Source organism: Triticum aestivum, chromosome 7A, assembly GCF_018294505.1.
Source record: "Triticum aestivum cultivar Chinese Spring chromosome 7A, IWGSC CS RefSeq v2.1, whole genome shotgun sequence".
NCBI classification, from domain to species: domain Eukaryota; kingdom Viridiplantae; phylum Streptophyta; class Magnoliopsida; order Poales; family Poaceae; genus Triticum; species Triticum aestivum.
The window spans coordinates 444,178,716-444,196,887 of record NC_057812.1 but is presented as its reverse complement, the minus strand read 5'-3'; the positions used below and the strand labels follow the sequence as shown (position 1 = coordinate 444,196,887).

General features: G+C 42.8%; 1 protein-coding gene and 1 non-coding gene across 3 annotated transcripts; one reads left to right on the top strand and one right to left on the bottom strand.

Annotated features, from left to right (window-relative positions):
- Window positions 1-2,730: 2,730 nt before the first annotated feature.
- Window positions 2,731-9,557, top strand: LOC123147465 (WD repeat-containing protein 26 homolog). Of its 2 annotated transcripts, none has more exons than XM_044566716.1 (5): window positions 2,731-3,153; window positions 5,087-5,972; window positions 6,942-7,043; window positions 7,801-8,430; window positions 9,080-9,557. In XM_044566716.1, the coding sequence occupies exons 2-5, from the start codon at window positions 5,181-5,183 to the stop codon at window positions 9,347-9,349; spliced, it is 1,794 nt and encodes a 597-aa protein (XP_044422651.1). In that variant the 5' UTR covers window positions 2,731-3,153; window positions 5,087-5,180; the 3' UTR covers window positions 9,350-9,557. The 2 variants fall into 2 exon arrangements, with proteins under 2 accessions (XP_044422651.1, XP_044422650.1); XM_044566715.1 differs by having other exon boundaries at window positions 2,732-3,153; window positions 5,080-5,972.
- On the bottom strand, window positions 4,509-4,582 carry TRNAD-GUC (transfer RNA aspartic acid (anticodon GUC)). Its single transcript has one exon. It is a non-coding gene; the product is annotated as a tRNA-Asp (tRNA).
- Window positions 9,558-18,172: the final 8,615 nt, after the last annotated feature.

The following is an 18,172-nucleotide window of genomic DNA, read 5'->3' as shown; positions in this document are numbered from 1 at the left end:
GCTTCGGCGGCGCGGTCGGCGGGGTGGTGTGTAGGCGGCGCGGCGGCTCGGGGCGGCGGGAGGCGGCGCGGCTTGGTGGAAGAGAGGGCTAGGGGGCGGCGGCTTATAAGGAGCCTCGGGGTGGGTCCGACTTGGGCAGGGGCCGGCCGGCGGCGTGTGGCGCTCGGACTCCGGAGAGTCCGGTTCGGGCGTGAGGTGGAAGGCGGCGGCGCGGTATGGGTCGGCTTGGCTTCGGCCCAGTCGGTCCAATTTTTTTTAATTCGGCACGAATAAAATTCCAAATAAAATAAAATAAAAATCCTAAAATTCCAGAAATAATTTTCACCGTCCTCTCTTAATATTTAGGACAAAGTGAACAATTTTCTAGGTTAAATGCATTTTTTTAAAATGCAAAATTTTCCCTAATTTAACCGAATAAAATTCAAATAAAATATATTTTTATTCAAAATTAAATTTCCAGTATTTCCTAGTTGTTTCTGAAGAAGTCATATTATCTTCTCCCATTATTTATTTATTTTGAAAATGATTGAAAAAATAATTTCAAATAAAAAATCACTTTGATCCAATTTTCCAATTTTGGAAATTCAAAAATGGATTTTTGTAAAAACCTCCAACTCTCTCAAATGGTCCTTGAGTTGCTTAAGGTCTCTAGGATCAAAATGTCCAAATAAACCAAATTCAAAATGCACAAATCATGGATGCATATGATGGCCTAATGATTAACATCCAAATTGAAAATTAGGATGTTACATTCAATTTTGTTACTAGCAATTCTTTTTACTCGTTCCGTAATACATCACCTCGTGACTAACTCCTTAGTCGGTTGCTTGCAAGCTTATGATGTGTATTACCGAGAGGGCCAAGAGATACCTCTCCGATACTCGGAGCGACAAATCGTAATCTTGATCTATGCCAACTCAACAAACACCTTCGGAGATACCTGTAGAGCATCTTTATGATCACCCAGTTACGTTATGACGTTTGATAGCACACAAGGTATTCCTTCAGTATCCGGGAGTTGCATAATCTCATAGTCGAAGAAATATGTATTCGACATGAAAAAGCAATAGCAATAAAACTAAACGATCATTATGCTAAGCTAACGAATGGGTCTTGTCTATCACATCATTCTTCTAATGATGTGATCCCGTTATCAAATGACAACACATGTCCATGGTTAGGAAACCTTAACCATCTTTAATCAACGAGCTAGTCTAGTAGAGGCTCACTAGGGACACCGTATTCGTTTATGTATTCACACATGTATTTAAGTTTCCGGTAAACCTTTATCATGATTTAGGAAATATAATAATAACCATTTTATTATTGCCTCTAGGGCATATTTTCATCAAGTCGACCCTGTGCGCATGGGCCCCCGAGACCCCGCGCCCACGGATTATCCAGGGAGTTGGCGCTGTAGCACCCCGTGCGCATGGGCCCAACTTACCCCGTGCGCACGGGCCCTATAGGATGAGCGGCCGAGATCGCTGTTGGGCCTCCTCTTCGCATCCACTTCGTCTCCTACCTCCCCAAGCCTATATAATTCGTACCTAGACCATATGTTAGGGTTAGCAAAGTATATGTGAGATATTTGTGATCTTTGCTTCTTCTACCTTCCCTCTTGTGGATCAAAACCCCTTTTGAAAAGAATCCTTGTGGGTTTCAAGACCTCCACAAGGAGAAGACTATTCTCAAGACCTCGCCCCTTTAGGAGTGAGAAGAACTCTATCATTGTATCTTTCCTTTAGGAGTGAAAAGAACTTTATCATTGTATCTTTCTTTTGATTGTGTTTGTGAACTTGTGGATCTTGTGTTTGCTATTCTAGTGGATTTTTCGAAAAAGAACTACTAATTCTTAACTTTTCGAGGAATCTAATTGGGTATTGTTGGTGTGATTCCCTCTTTGTGTTATTGGTGTTCATCTCCTTTTTCCCTCCAAGTGTGAAAAGATCCATCTTAGGGTTTCACCCTACAACAGAGCTCCTCCACCGTGTCGTCCTTGGCCGCGAGCTCGTCAATTTTGGTACATCGACCTCGGCCTCGCGTCGCGAGATCCCCCATCCCCCTCTAGTAGTAGTAGAAGAATGTACTCCCTTTGTTCCTAAATATTTGTCTTTCTAGACATTTCAACAAGTGACTACATACGAAGCAAAATGAGTGAATCTACACTTTAAAATATGTCTACATACATCCGTATGTGGTAGTCATTTGAAATGTCTAGAAAGACAAATATTTAGGAACGGAGGGAGTAGAATGTATGATCTTCTAGTATATGATGAAGCAGTGTATGATCATGTAGTATGTGATGAGCTAGTGTGGTTGCAATTTCCCCCGCGAAAGTTTTAAATTATATATACGGGGTTTACTCTGCCGTGCACGATTTCGACCTGCAAAACAGTTCGACGTCGAACTGTAAATGCCATATACGGGTCGGTTTTTTATAGGGTCTGCTAGAGTTGCTCTAAGCAAGCGCCGTGTAGTTGACACGTGAAATAAACTCTCCATGTGGAGCCGCCGGAGATGTTCCATGGCGCAGATGGCCTTTGGAGAAGACGTAGAACGCAGGACAATCTATGTAAAAAGAAAGCGTAAAAGTATTATTTCCTTTGAGGCGAGAGGAAGCGGAAACCTAGAATTACGTCTTCAATTCATTGGGTAAACATCACGTATCCCTCCCTGTTACTGGCAGGGTAAAAACACATGGTATCTACCATACCGTCCTACACACGTCTTTTCTATTTTCTTTTCATCATCATCATATTATTCCAGGAGCACCGAGGAAGCCAGCGGCATTGCCAAACGAACAAGACGAGGCAGCGAGCGGCGGATTTGCGTCCCCAGCGGTGAAGATCCCTGCGGTGACCGGCGGTCTCGTCACCCCACGCAGCGTCGCGCCGACGGCCTCCGGTAGCGCCATCATCAGGTTCGATTCGCTGTCCCCACCGGCGCCTGGCCTGATTCGGTGCGACGGCGGTGGCGGCTCGATTCGGTGCGGCGGCAGCTTGATTCGCGGATACTGCGGCCCGATTGCGACGGCGTGCAGAGTCCCCGCTCAGCGTCGGCCGTCCGAGGGAGCGGCGAGGTGACGTGCAGCGGCGGTCTGCTCCGCGTCGCGCACGTGCAGTCACGCGGGGATCAGGCACCGGATTGCAGGTCAGGGCCCTTCCCCACTCTCTGCTTCGCCTCTTGATTTCTGACGTGGGGGTTGTAGATTCGGGAGGAGGGATTCCTGCGGCGGCGCGCGTATGTACAACCGTACGATGAACTCATCCAGCAACGGAGTTCTGTACATGATCGGTCCCCCGTCGCGGCGCTGCTTGCTTAGTTTCTTTATCTTTCGCAGCTCGGTGGAATCACGAAGGGCGCAGGGTTGGCTAGGCCCCTGCGATTTACGGTTGGTGGTGATTAATTAGGCAGCGTAGTTACAAGGGTTGATGAACAATTGGATCGTGTTATTTGCAGGGGTCATCCGTCTAGTATGTCTGTTGTTGCTTGCTAGCAATTTATGTGAGTATTTCATGGATATCTTGTTTTTTGTTCGCAATGGAGGCTATTTGCAACTTCTCAGTGCTAGTGGACTGATGAATTAATTAAAGTTCTGGTGAAGGATTGCCATAGGGTAGGGTTTGAGCGTGGAGTGGTCATTTATCATATTTTAGCAACTGACTACCAATTCTGATGCTAACTCATGGCAAAAAAGAACCTCTGCTGCCAGAGCCTTGGGCTACGTTCTCTAAAACAAGCGTCTCATCTTGGAGTGAGATATTTTGTGGTTTACTAGTTATCAGTTGGTCCAATGTATCGCGATGGTACTATTTTAATTATGGAGCAATTGTTCTGGATCAGTGGTAGCTTGCGAGAAGCTTTGATGTTGTGACTTTGTCTTCGGGTATGCTGGTCCAACTATCATCCTGACTCTGTGTTGTTTCTTGTATATGGTAGCAGGTAAGAGATCAGATAGTACAGGCTTGAAATATGACTATAGTCTTATTAGTTTTTAAAATGAGGATTACTAAACATAAGCTCGCTAGTTGTACCTCACATATTCGTGGTTCCCTTTGACTGGTCGCAAACAAATGGTTTCTCTTTAGGATTATGTGATGATTAATAACAGTCAAATGCTATGTGGTTCAGACCCCCATAATGATCTTTTTTGTGGGGATTTTTCTGGAGTGTGCATAATGTTTGACCCACAACTTACAAAATAATTGGGAGCACTAATACCTGCGCCTTACGTCTCTGAGCTTCAGCCGTGAATTGTGATTCATGTTTTCTCATACGTGTGTCACATGGACTTGTAGATCGTCTCGATGTTCTACTAATCCACATATCGTATGTGTGTCTTTCTTTATCTTAAAAAATTCCTATACGCCTTCCCTCCCTCTTTAAGGAGAGATGCAAAATAAAAAAGTGAAGTAAGGGTGCCCTGTGGGTATTTGATCTTGCTCACTGCCCCTTCTTTTCATGGAAAAAGGAAATATCAATTTCTCCATTCATTGACCCTAGTTTGGGACTGACGGGGCTCGAACCCGCAGCTTCCGCCTTGACAGGGCGGTGCTCTGACCAATTGAACTACAATCCCCGCGGGGTGTATGGCATACCCATTCTTAAATAGAACCATAAGAAGATTCGATTCGTCTTTCGTACTCTAAGAAATAGACGAATCATATACTACAGACCCACATATTATATTATACGTGGGTATAGTGAGAGTGACATAACTAGTATGTCGTGATTTTTTATCACTAAAAATGGATAATAATCCAGCCTTCAATAAGAAAAACTCTTTTGTTTGTAAGAAAGGAATGAGAGAGATATGGATTAATTTTTTTCCCCTTTTTTCTTATCTTTTATTTCTATAGATCAGACATCTTATTTTATGGAAGAAAAACAAAAGGATTTAGTTGTTAGATTAGATGGTACATTGTGTCTTGCTGTAGTTTCTTACATTACGTGCATCATTTTATTTCTTGAATTTGCCTGGTTGGTATGCATTATTAGATGTAAGTGATAGAGATGGACTATTTGTTATTGGTTGCATTTGATAATTCATGGCTGTAATATGCTATTTATTTGCAGACTGCAGTAACCTACAGATTTCTGTGGTGGCAATTTCTCGTTGCTTGTGTAACATTATTCTCTACAGAAGCAAAGAATATATGGGCTGACTTTGGCATTTCATGGGAGGTTTTGAAGATGATGAACCGCCATCAAAACGGGCAAGAGCATCCTCAGTAGAATCAGCAACTTTGTCAGACATCCCCTGTTATTCTAAACCCACTAATCCTTTGGGAGGTACAATGGCTAGACCTTTGACTTCCCAAGGGAAAGAAGTTATGGTTGGTTCTAAAGGTTTAATTAAGAGGGATGAATTTGTGAGGATAATCACAAAATCTCTGTATACTCTAGGATATGAAAAAACTGGAGCTGTTCTTGAGGAAGAATCAGGTATAACACTGCATTCCCCACCAGTGAATGTTTTCAGAAAGCAGGTGCTTGATGGGAATTGGGACAGTGCCGTAGTTACCTTGAACACACTTGATCTTCTGGATGAAAACATTGTGAAGTCTGCAGTATTTTTGTTATTGGAGCAGAAATTTTTTGAACTTCTGAGAAATGGCAATGTCATGGGTGCTATGAAGACGCTGCAAAGTGAAATCTCCCCCCTTGGCATTAACAGAAAAAGAGTTCATGAAATGGCAAGTTGCTTAATTTCTTCTCCGCAAAACGTCTTGGTTGGTTTTTCAAAGCCTGGAATTGAATCTTCTAACTCACGGTTTAAGCTCCTAGAGGAATTGCAAAAGGTGCTCCCCCCTACCGTTATGGTACCTGAGAGGAGGTTAGAGAATTTAGTTGAACAGGCACTTACTGTACAACGTGAAGCTTGTTATCTACATAATTCTGTTGATGGCCTGTCACTCTATATCGATCATCACTGTGGGAGAGATCAGATACCATCTCAAGTGCTGCAGGTCAGAACTCATGCTGGTGCCCTATTTCAGTGCTTGCATTTATTACATGTTATTTGCATAGAGCTAAATCAAGGTTGCACACTTGTCGGTTGACTGGACTGGTCACGCACCAATAGAAGCAGTAGTGTCTGCTCTTTCCTTTACTACCTACTAGTAATCGTGTTCGTGCACGCATGTCCAGTTTGGCAGTAATATTAATTGTGTTTAATGCAAATGTTGTTTCCAAATTATGATCTATGCAATCAATATGTTTCCAAATTATTGATATGTGATCGATGATATATCATTGGAGCAGCGTGAGACGTTGGATATAGGTGGTTGGATGGCTCAGATCATTTGGATTCGCCAAACTCGTGCTTTTTAATTAGGAGTAGATAGATAGATAGTAGACTATGTGTCATTGCTTTTATTTGATGTCTCATCATTAGAAGTTCTGTTCTATTATCTACCCTTTCTCTTTGGATTGTATGTGCTTGCAGCCGCGAGCGTGTATGTTTGACTACTTGTATACTTTGGTTTTGCTGTTGTTGGATAGTTAAAGTGTAAAACATAGTCATCTTAACCGAAGAAGCGAAAGCCCACTTTACTTACAATATATGCATAACATATAAGCCTCTCAACTCTTGAGCATCTGTATAGCGCCACCCCTCCCCCCCTTCTGTCTTGCTATTCGAATATTTTTTACAATATATATTTAGGTTCCAAAGGGTACAAACAAATTGAGATTTGCATGAGGAAGTATTGGACTTGCTGTTTCTGTATGGACAACTGGCCGAGAAAGATAGATGTTAGCTGAGTGCAATTTTTCTATTCACGAAAACATCCTATCAGCCGAGGGTCCTGATGTGCCTTTCATTCCTAGTGTAAAACAGTAAATGCCTGTTATGTTTTGTGTTGCATGATGACACACTGTTAGATGCATACTTATCACTTGTACTACTAAATCAGAAGAAAGTAAAATTATTGCAGGTTTTGTGTGCACACAGTGACGAAGTATGGTTTCTCCAATTTTCAAACAATGGGAAGTATTTAGCATCGGCATCAAACGATAAAACTGCAGTCATATGGAAGGTATCTATGCTTCTGACTTTTGACATTCTTAATTGGTGTTAACAGTGCAGTCACTTACCCCTTACTTTCCAGTTTTGCACCCCATGTGAAAACTGGAAATTGCACTCTCTCATTCATGCTTGGCTGCTCACCTGCTATTTGTTCTGTCTGAAAATTGTTGTCCAGAATATTTTGTTATTTGTGCAAATGAAAGTGAAAGATACAAGATTGCCTTTTTTACATGATTAGTTTCATCGGAGCCTATTTGTACAATGTTTAGCTTCAGCACCAAATATATTTGATTAATATGTTTGTCAGTTTTACTCCATGATCGTGTGACCAAACACTTTTCTCTTGGCCTGTCACCTTGAACATGGAAGTGTGTTTCTTCTGGTTACACTTCAATGAACAACTCCACAACCCTAGAGCTTTGGTCTCTATGCATGTGAGGAATGGTTAGCTTATCTGAAAGGTGTTCTGATTTTTTTTGGTGGTCACACACTTACTGTTGCTCCTTATTTTAAAATGTCAAAACTTATCTGCATAAAATTTCCATTATTTCCTTCAACACCTGAACCCATTCGAGACCCAGATGAACATGAACCCGATTTTCTGTTTTCCTCTTCCGCATTGTTCCAGGAAGCTAGCTGCATTCCACGCGTATGTTTGTTTACTGATAATGATGATGAAGTTACATTTTCACGATCACCTCGATAGTTGATGCAACACAAAACAGTCTTCTCCTTGCTTGCAGTAATGTGAGTATTCGTTATCCTAGGTTGATGAAGATGGAGAACTATTGCTGAAGCATACATTGACTGGTCATGAGAAACCAGTGATGATGGTTGCATGGAGCCCTGATGATTGCCAGCTTCTCACATGTGGAATGGAAGAAGTCATCCGGCGCTGGGATGTTGAATCTGGCGAATGTATTCATGTTTATGAAAAATATGGCGTTGGTCTGTTGTCATGTGGTTGGTTTCCAGATGGAAAGCAAATATTGTCTGGTTTAAATGATCAAAGCCTTTGCTTGTGGGATTTAGATGGAAAACAAGCAGATTGCTGGGAAGGGCAGAGGTCAACGAAAACATCTGATTTTGCTGTCTCAAAAGATGGCAAACTTATAATAAGCACCAGTAGAGATTCCGCAATTCTGTTATTCAATAGGGACACAAAACAGGAGAGGCTGATTGAAGAGGAGCATACAGTCACTTCATTTTCTCTTTCGGAAGATGGTGATTTCTTGCTTGTAAATCTTGTAAATGAGCAGATTCATTTGTGGAACATAAGGAACGATCCCATTCGAGTTAAACGGTACACTGGCCATAAGCGCAGCCGGTTTGTGATAAGGTCATGTTTCGGTGGATCTGAGCAGGCCTTTATTGCCAGTGGAAGCGAAGACGCAAAGGTATGATATATTGACTGTGGATGCAAATAAATCAATAAATTATGTTGTCCGCATCATTTCTATTATTTATTACTCCATCCCATAATATAAGATGTTATTACAACCAATATGTGAGTGTTATTATAACACTTACATTATGGGACCGAGGGAGTAGCTTCTAGATAATGCTACTCCCTCCGTTCCTAAATGTAAGTCTTTTTAGAGATTCCAATATGGACTACACATGGAGCAAAATGAGTGAATTTACACTCTAAAGTAGGTCTATATACATTGGTATGTAGTTCGTATTGAAATCTCTAAAAAGACTTGTACTTAGGAACGGAGGGAGTAGATTCCAGAAACTTTGAAGTTATATTTGCTACTCCCTCCGTCTCAAAATTCTTGTCTTAGACTTGTCTAAATACGAATGTATCTAATACTAAAATGTGACTTGATACATCTGTATTTAGACAAATCTAAGACAAAAGTTTTGGGATGGAGGGAGTATCTTGCAAGCCAATGTTACTGGAGAACCTAGTGACTGAACTGGAAAAGCTGTCTTCTACTGTATATCTAATAAAGCATAACTGTATATACAACATTTGTGACATTTTCAGTGTCATTGGTTCAGTTTGACAACTCCGTGTCATGAATTTTCTTAATTTGTCAGGTCTATATATGGCACAGAGCTAGTGGAGATGTTATCGAGACCCTGTCTGGCCACTCTGGTGCGGTCAACTGCGTAAGCTGGAACCCTACAAATCCACATATGCTTGCATCTGCGAGCGATGATCATACCATTCGCATATGGGGGCTAAAGAAAGCCACCGTGAAGCGAAGGGACGCAGGCAGCAGCAGCGGCAGTAATGGGATCCACATGAACGGCAGCGCCAACGGCAACGGTTTCGTTCACCAGTGCAACGGGAGCCGCAGCAAGTGACAACGACATGCAGCGCTTTGCTTTCCTTCCTCCAGGAAGAACACCCTAGTCCAGCACCGGTGTAGGGGGGGAGCGGAAAACCTGCTTGGTTTTATGCATCGCCTCCCTTGTTCCATCGTGTATCGCAATTGTCACATTTATTTCTCAATTCAAAGATGGACACAAATTCAAATATTTTTGGCGCTTAAAATAGCTTTCTTTCCTCTAATTTTGTGATGGTCGTGATGGCACCGTAGTGATGAACCCATTTCATATTTTCCCTGATTTCCTCAATTCAATGTCAAACGAAAATAAATTATGAAATGTGCACTTGGCACATCTTGCGAAATACGGGAAATCACGTTGCTACGGGCTACAGTCCATATAAATGATTTGAACAAATGATTAAGGTCGTTTGGAAGGTCAAAGCTCATCCTCATACGTCCGGATATGTTCCGACATCAAACGGGCGCATAGCCAAAATCCAACCATTTGGACAGTCAGCCCAAACTTTCCCAAATCTAGTTCATCTACTATCTACTACTACTATAAAAGGAAAAGAGGGCCAGATCCAAACAATCACATTCATTCATCATCCTAATCTAATGGCTCTTAATCTTTCTATGTTTAACGCTACCAATCACGCCCTTAATCGATCGCTAACCCATCCATAATCGATCGCTAACCAGCCACGCCCTTTAAAAAACATGCACGCACGATTTCTCACCCCCTCCGCACAACCTCTCGCCCCCTCTTGCTCCTCCCCGCGCCGTCCGCCGCTCGTCGCTCCTTAGCTGCGGGAGCCGGACCATCCCAGAACCTTTCGTGGAAACCCAACATTTCATTATAATGAGTTAATCTAGGCGGAAGATTGTTTCTTATCACACCACCGTCGCGCCTTTCGCCGCGGGCGCCGCCCTCCTTTGCTGCGGGAGTCGCCGCAAGTCGCGGTTGCGGCCGACCGTCGCGCCCTTCGCCCTGGGACAGTTGGAGGCCGCCACCCGTCGCGTACCGGGGGAGCCGCCGCGACCGTCAGCAGCCGCCCGCCATCCTCTCCCGCCTCCTGCTCATCCTCGCCCACCTTCCGCCGCCCGCCGGTCCTCTGCCGCCCTCCTCCCGCCCATCCTCTTCTCCTCCGCCGCGAGCATGAGCAGTCGCCCGCCGGTCCTCCTCTGCTGCCCCAACAAGGTGGGAGAGCGAGAGCATCCCGCCGGCCTTCCTCTGCTGCCACTCGGAAAAACGCGAGCACGGCCAGGTGGCGATGTCCTCCTCTGCTGCCAACAACGACCTCATCCAGCCAGTAAGTTTTCTTTACATTGAATTGTGAATTGTTTGAACAGCATGCTTGTGGTTATGTTCTTTCCAAACAAGACAATCTGATGCATACATGATCCTTCTGGTTATGATTATTTTAGTGCATAGATGATCCTTCCACACAGCAAACAAAATTAATCACCATTATTCTGGGACAATTGCCGCAGGTGAATTATCATGATCCAACGCCAATGCCACTAAAAGGGTTAGAGTCTGGTTTATGAGTATTTAAGCTCAATCTGATTTATGAGTATGTAAGCTCTTTGTATGGTTCACAAATTGTTTGCTGTCACTCCAATTACCTTTTCAATGCTCTCAAAATCCTGCACATTCCTCGGGTGGCACGAAAATTACCATCCAGAAGATTCTGAGCTTTCTGATCAAAGATATTTAGGCAATCTCACTCACAATATTTTATATCTACTCCCTCCGTTCCAAATTACTCGTCGCAGAAATGAATGTATCTAGAACTAAAATACATCTAGATACATCCATACCTACGACAAGTAATATACCTACGACAAGTAATTTGGAACGGAAGGAGTACTATTTTTGCCTCCTCCCTAAGAACACCTACTTTATTTATACAGGTTCAGAGCATTCCCACTCATCACCATTCCCTGCATCTAAGGTCCATTTTGTCACAGTTTCAGATTTACTAAAACACTTAAAAATTTGATTTACTCAAACATTTATGAATTGAGCTTCTCAATATTACATGACAACTCCGCATGCCTACTCTTAAGATCCCTGTGTAGCATCGTTTTGTCATTGGACTGATTTAGGATTTAAGAATTAAGCTTCTCAATATTACATCACAGCTCCGCATACCTACTTTTAAGATCCCTATGTACCATTGTTTTGTCATTCTACTAATTTAGGATGTTCCCCAATACATGTCACAGATGAGGAATCATCGTCCGTCTGCGTTAGGATCAGCCGAGCGTTCCCCATTTAAAGATCTGAATGTTAGGATGATCTCCACCGGGCCCTTAGATCCGCGCCCTGATGGGGTGCTCAACCCACTATGGGTGACGGGCCCTTGTCACCTGCACTATATAAAGAGGTGGGGGCCGACGGCTCGCATCACAAGGTTCGTCCAGCGCCGTACACCCCACCTAATCCCCTACCGATCAGGGTTAGTGCAGTGCTGACGAGAAGCGCCGCCACCACTTCGCCCACTACTCTCTGCCATCACAACAGGCCATCGTCGCCATGGCCGGCACCGGGAGCTCCTCGAGCCACAAGGTGAAGGTAGGACCACCATGATCCCACCATGATCCCTAAGCCTATCCGATCCAAAGTCTATCAATGGTATCAGACAGGTTTGGGCATAGGGTTTCTTCGGTTGAAATCAAAGGAAAAGATATTACCCCCTCCCCTGGAACCCTAATTGACAAGGCAAAGAACGAATCCAAACCGGAAAAAGTAGCGCCGCCATCATGGCCGCGCCGTTCCTCTCGATCCGGGCGCGCATCGGCAAGCCGAGGCGCCGGACGAAGAACCAACCCTGAAAAGGGCAAAGGATGCACCGCGGCCAAACCACTCGACGGCGGCGCGCTCACCGCAAGGTGGACGCACAGCCGGCGAGGGGGAAGGCCACGGCGCCGCCGCCGTCCGCTCCACGGCCCTCGGGCGCGAACGGGGGCAAAGGAGGGCTTGACCGCTCGTCTCTTTCTCTCTCTGTTGCTTGACTCGGGGGGAGAAATGAAGGGAGGAAAGGAAGAAAGGTGCGGCGACCTGGCACGGCGCGGTGACCGTCGCCGGCAACTGCGCGCGGCGCGGTGGCCCGGCGACCTGGACAGACACAGCCGCGTGCGGGCGAGAGCGAGAGGAAAAAGGGGCTCGCGCGACGCGTGGGGAGGGAAAGAGCAAGAGCTCGCGCGGCACGGCGCGGCGCGATGGCCGCCGTCGACGACCGGCACGACGCGGTAGCCGAGTGGCCGGAGAGAGCCGCGTGCGAGACCGACAGAGGAAACGGAAGAATAGGTTAGGGTTTTGCCCGAGCGGCGCGGCTGGACCGTTTTGATCGGGCGAGATCGGCGCTGGATCGTTGGATCGCGTCTGACGGCCGAGATCAAAACCCTAGCCTCAGCGTGGGCTTTGAGGCCGAAAAGGAGCTGCGGCTGCAGCCACGGGCGGCCCAGGCCAGGTGGAGGCGGCTCGGCTCGCGTGAGCGCTCTGGGGGAGAAGGCCGTGAGCCACTGCGGGCCTCCTGTGCCTAGGACGAGGCCGGCTGGAGTTGGCTATTCGTTTTTCCAACAAACTTTTGTTTAGAGTACAGAAAAGTAAAAGAAAATGTTCTGAGAAGTAAACAGAAAAAGTCTTTGAAAATAAAAATAGAAAAATTTCAGGAAAATAATTGTTCATGAATTTAATAAAGAAAATAATAAAGTTCATGAATTTTATTTGGTCAAAGAAAAGTTTCTGTAAAGAAGAAAAAGTTAATGAATGTTTTATTCATGTTTTTCCGCTGCAAATAAAATAAAATTGTTTTTTTAAAGTGAAGTGAACTAAAGTAAAAGATTAAATTGTTGTTTCTCCAATGCATTTTTGAACCAATCGGTTGAAATTGCTTAGAGAGTAAAAGAGTATAGAATTGTTTCTGAATAGATTCAGAAAGTTTCCGCTGCAAAGAAAAAGTATTATCCTCCAATTAAATTGGAACCAACGGGAATATTTAATTGGATGAACAGATTTTTGAGAGAAGTTTTTTCACTTGTGGGTGAAATCAGATTCAGATAGCTTCTGCTATAACAGTAGAAAGATATTTGATTAAAGTTTAATTATGGTATTGTTATTTTCTGACCAACGTTGATGATGACAATATTATAATTCAATGAGTCTTATAGTTAAAAGTTCAAATCTCTGATAATTTTTGTATCAAAGTGACCAATTTTCAGAGCATTTGATAAAGATTGAGAAATGTATATTAAAAGTTTTCCGCTGCAATAAAGTTGATAATGATGATTATTTTCTTAGCAAAGTCGCTTAATAGAAATTTCATCATCACATTATTTACGAGTTATATGCATTATTTCCATTTTCCGCCCAACGGTGATATGGAATTAATGTAGAAGGATGATGTTTTATTCTAATTCTGCCCAGCGGTGATTTAGAATATAAAAGAAAGTTTTTCAAAGTTTAATGTGCATATTTTTTTAACCAGGCCAACATGGGGTTATTTTTTATGCTCATTATTGTTGATTATTGGCTAAGTTTTCTCAGACTAAAAGTTTTTCATGCTTTCATTCATGAAAGCGAATGGCTGGGTACTTGTGACCCGAAAGACGACCAAGAAAGATCATAACGTGAGGGAGTATGTTCTCTCTAAAGAATGGTTTCAAAAGAAAAGAGATAGATCATTGAGAGTTTTGGTTGACGAATGTCTTTCATGTACTCTCTATGATTTGAGATAAAACAAGCAACGTGCGTGTTTAATTTGACCAACGTCAGATCAAGCATGTGCGTCAAAGAGCATTCGGATTTATTTATAAATTTGATGATTGAATATGCAGTCAAAAGAGCCAATTCTGGCATTCATATTCCTTACAGGGAATTACCTGCATAGCGGGAAAGAGGATTATGATAAAACCCGCATGGCGGGGAAAGTCTGGGAAAATACCTACGTAACTAGGTAAAGTTGACATAGTATTATGTCAAAAATCCTATATGTCAGGAGAAATTCTGGCAAAGGACTTATCCTGTATGACAGGAGAAAGATATGATGACTCATGTGCTTAATGTGTCTCACTCTAGGAGAAAAGAATGGAGTAGCTATTATGCTTTCCTAGTATCGACCGTACACCTTATGTGTAATGGTCATTAAGCACTCAATAAATCCAAAGAGATTATAAGTTACAGATGAACCTAAAGATAAGAATGATATGCAAGTGTGACTTGCAAAAGTACTAATGATAAAGAACTCTGTTGAGTTTCTGAAATGAAATGAGGAAAAAGTACTCCCATACTAGTTAAAAGATAACTTCATTTTGTATGAAGAGATAACTTCATTTCGTATGAAGTAATCTGATGAATAAAGTAGATAATCGAAGTTTCCTCAATTCACAAGAGTTATCAATGATTTTCGAAATTGTGGCAGAAAAGTTCTTGCCACATTTCGAGGGGGAGAAAGAAATATGAGATAAATTAAGATTGATGAAAATCCCCTATACTTTAGATAACGTGATGAAGAATGTGATCGTCTGGGGGAGTACGACGGTCATAATCATACCCCTAAAGAAAAGAAATAGTTGTATTTTTGGATCTTTTACAGTTCCGAAAGTAGAGTAAGGAATACTAAGACGGTGCTTAAAGTGCCATAAAGAAGAAAGTTTTAACAGAATAAACCCAAATTATAAAGTTTAAAGATACGCCATTTTTAGTGAAGATGGAGTAATCTGGGGGAGCATGTTGTATGACCTATAAAACACATCCCCATATGAGACACTGATGGTCTCAAGGAATGAGAAAATCAGATACTTCTGATTACTATAAAGTCTATGTTAGTGAAATTCAAATGGAGGTTGATCCCACCTCATTTAAAGCGCTCATTCGAGCTTCGAGAAGTGCCTGCTTATCTAAATGATAAGAGACTATGTGAGATGAAATGAAATTGGTGAATCCCGACGATGTTCGGGACTAATGAGTAATTTCCAATGGAGCCAAAACAGTAGGCTGTACAGAGTCTACAAGGACAATGTGACTCCAAAGGAAATATGTAAAGGTGTAAAACACGACTTAAATCGAAAGGTTTTTGCATGTTTTGCACTGAATAGATTACAATGAGTGTTGGTAGCACATCATGATCTGAGTTACATCAGATGAAAGATATCATGATCTGAGTTACATCAGATGAAAGTAAAGAACACATGGGATACTGCATGAAGAAGTCTTTTATGGACTAAAGCAATCAAATGTTGTTTTGGGTTAAAGAAAATGAGAGGACAATTGTATTCGTGCAAAGTTATAGAATGGGAAATTCATTTCCTAATCCTGTGCATGTGGATGAAGTCCTACTTGCTAGTGGTAATGTCAATCTACTGCGGGAGGAGAAAGAAGTTCTTGTCCTCAAAGTTCAAAAGAATGTTCTCAGTAAGTGTCTCGTTATAAATATCGAGATTCATCAAGAAAAGAATAAAATGGGGTATTAGTAATGTCGCATGGACATACTAAGAAAGGTCTCTAAAGTATGCATGCGAGAAAACCTACGTCTGTTCTTATAGTCAAGGGTAATGGAACTGGAAACTATGGTGTTCCAAGAGTTGATGAGAAAAGATTGAAAACGAATATGGTACCATATGCTTCAGTTGTTGGAAGCTCAATATATTACCCTGACACAGTTCACATATCCGGGTTGTTTTGGCAATGTCCAGTCCATATGTAGATCACTGGAATGGAGTCAAAGATATCGGTCTCAAGCTGAAAGAAATAAGTGCTCTCAAAAGATTGTGAGTACAAAGACATGACTTGTGAAATGTATAGCAAAATCCACAATTGTCGCTAACTTTCATACTTGAAGGTTTTTGTGTGGAAAAGCTCCAAAGAATGAAACAATTATCATCAATGTGATGCAAAGATATGGTATAGCTTGATATGAGGCTGAGGGACAGGCAAAATGGTTATGAAGACTTGTACCCGGAGTTGATAATGGTTGACAACAGCGATAACCATTTTAAGTTTTTCTCTCCTATGACAACGAGTCAAGTGTTGATGCCAAATACACTGACACAGAGTTATCCATTGTAAAGGAGAAAGTCCGGAATTATGAAGAAATGCTTGAAGCATAAAAGCAATAGACAAGTATTTGCAGATCTGCTTATTAAAGGCTTACCGCCCAGTGTGTTCGGAGAACACACAGTCGACATGGGTTTCATGGTATGTCTAAAAATTTCCGGACAATAAAAGGGCCCAAGGTTAAAGAATTTGTTTCAAAACAGAGAGGTACGTTGTGGCTGTCTGATTCTATCGTTAATTGAGCTGTGACAATGAAACATGTTCTATGTATTGATCTGTTATCAAACGAGTAAAGTAAAAGTATACGGTCAAAAGTAAAAGTTGAGATCAAGGGGGAGAATGTTAGGATGATCTCCACCGTGTGGGCCCAACGGCCCATCGGGCCCTTAGATCCGCGCCCTGATCGGGGGTGCTCAACCCACTATGGGTGACGGGCCCCTGTCACCTGCACTATATTAAAGAGGTGGGGACCGGCGGCTCGCATCACAAGGTTCGTCCAGCGCCGTACACCCCACCTAATCCCCTACCGATCTAGGGCTAGTGCAGTGCTGACGGGAAGCGCCGCCACCACTTCGCCCACTACTCTCTGCCATCACAACAGGCCACCGTCGCCATGGCCGGCACCGGGAGCTCCTCGAGCCACAAGGTGAAGGTAGGACCACCAGGATCCCTAAGCCTATCCGATCCAAAGTCTATCACGGAAGAACACGCCTACTCATGATACTTACATATGCTCTAGGAATATATACACAGTATGCATCACACTCTTATAGTGTTGATGTCCTCAATGGTGTCCAAAAATTTCTTTGTAGAATCAAATAAGCAATGAAAAATATGAATAAGTTTATAATTTAGCTGTGTACCACAAAGAATTATGGAAACCCGATTTCAGGTGTTTTGGATATGTGTGTTCAGTTCCGTAGGCAATGGTTTACAACTGTGTGTTTTCAGATTTTTCAAATGAATTTAACCCTATGGCTAGAGCATCTTCAATGAAATGGAAACCTGTTCATTTGTCTTTACCATTAATAGTTGAATACTCCTGCTGGAATATTCAGGTCTGCTATTTACGCTTTGTGTGCTATGTTTTGCTCTCACTATACTTCAATAAGAATATATTATTCAAATTGTTCACCGCGATGTCCTATATTTCTATGCCTGCAGGTGTGCCACCGGGAAAACAATTTCTAGATGCTAAATTGAAATGTATTGTAATATCCAGTGTCTTGCAATGTCACTCTTTCATTATTGAAGGTATGTGTTTCACAACGGAATAGAAAATCCTAAATTTTGTATGTGTGATTGTTCAACAACCACAACCTCTGCACCTCACTGTCAACCACATGCAAGCTTCCTCCTTGCTTTAGGTGAGAGCATTGATTTCATCGCCTTTTTAGCTTGCTCAGGTTGCAAGTTTGATAGGTTTCCTCAACCCAGGTTTGGAACCCCTTTGATTTTGGTTCCTTGCTACAACTCTGTACATAATTTTGTTTCTTTGTCACAATTTAATCGATCCATTTTTAGCTACAAATGCTTATCTACTACCCCTGTAAAAGGAAGAGAGGGGGCAGATCCAAATAACCAGAATCGTTTATCTAGCCGATCCAAGGGTCTAAAACATCTCTGTGTTTAAGGCAACAAGCCACTGATCAACCGATCTAATCCCCGTACCGCTTGTCATCATCAAACTAACCGCACGCCACGCCTCAACAAAAATAGAAACTGCCTGCACCTTCTGCCCCCGCCGCCCGCCGCTCGCTGCTCCTCCTCTGCCAACGCTCCTTTTCTGCCAGA

Excerpts from the sequence above, each read along its gene's own strand:
- LOC123147465 (XM_044566716.1), top strand. The coding sequence starts at position 5,181 with ATGGGAGGTTTTGAAGATGATGAACCGCCATCAAAACGGGCAAGAGCA. Across the intron at positions 7,044-7,800 it reads AAACTGCAGTCATATGGAAG|GTTGATGAAGATGGAGAACT; the intron begins GTATCTATGCTT and ends TCGTTATCCTAG. Across the intron at positions 8,431-9,079 it reads GTGGAAGCGAAGACGCAAAG|GTCTATATATGGCACAGAGC; the intron begins GTATGATATATT and ends TTAATTTGTCAG.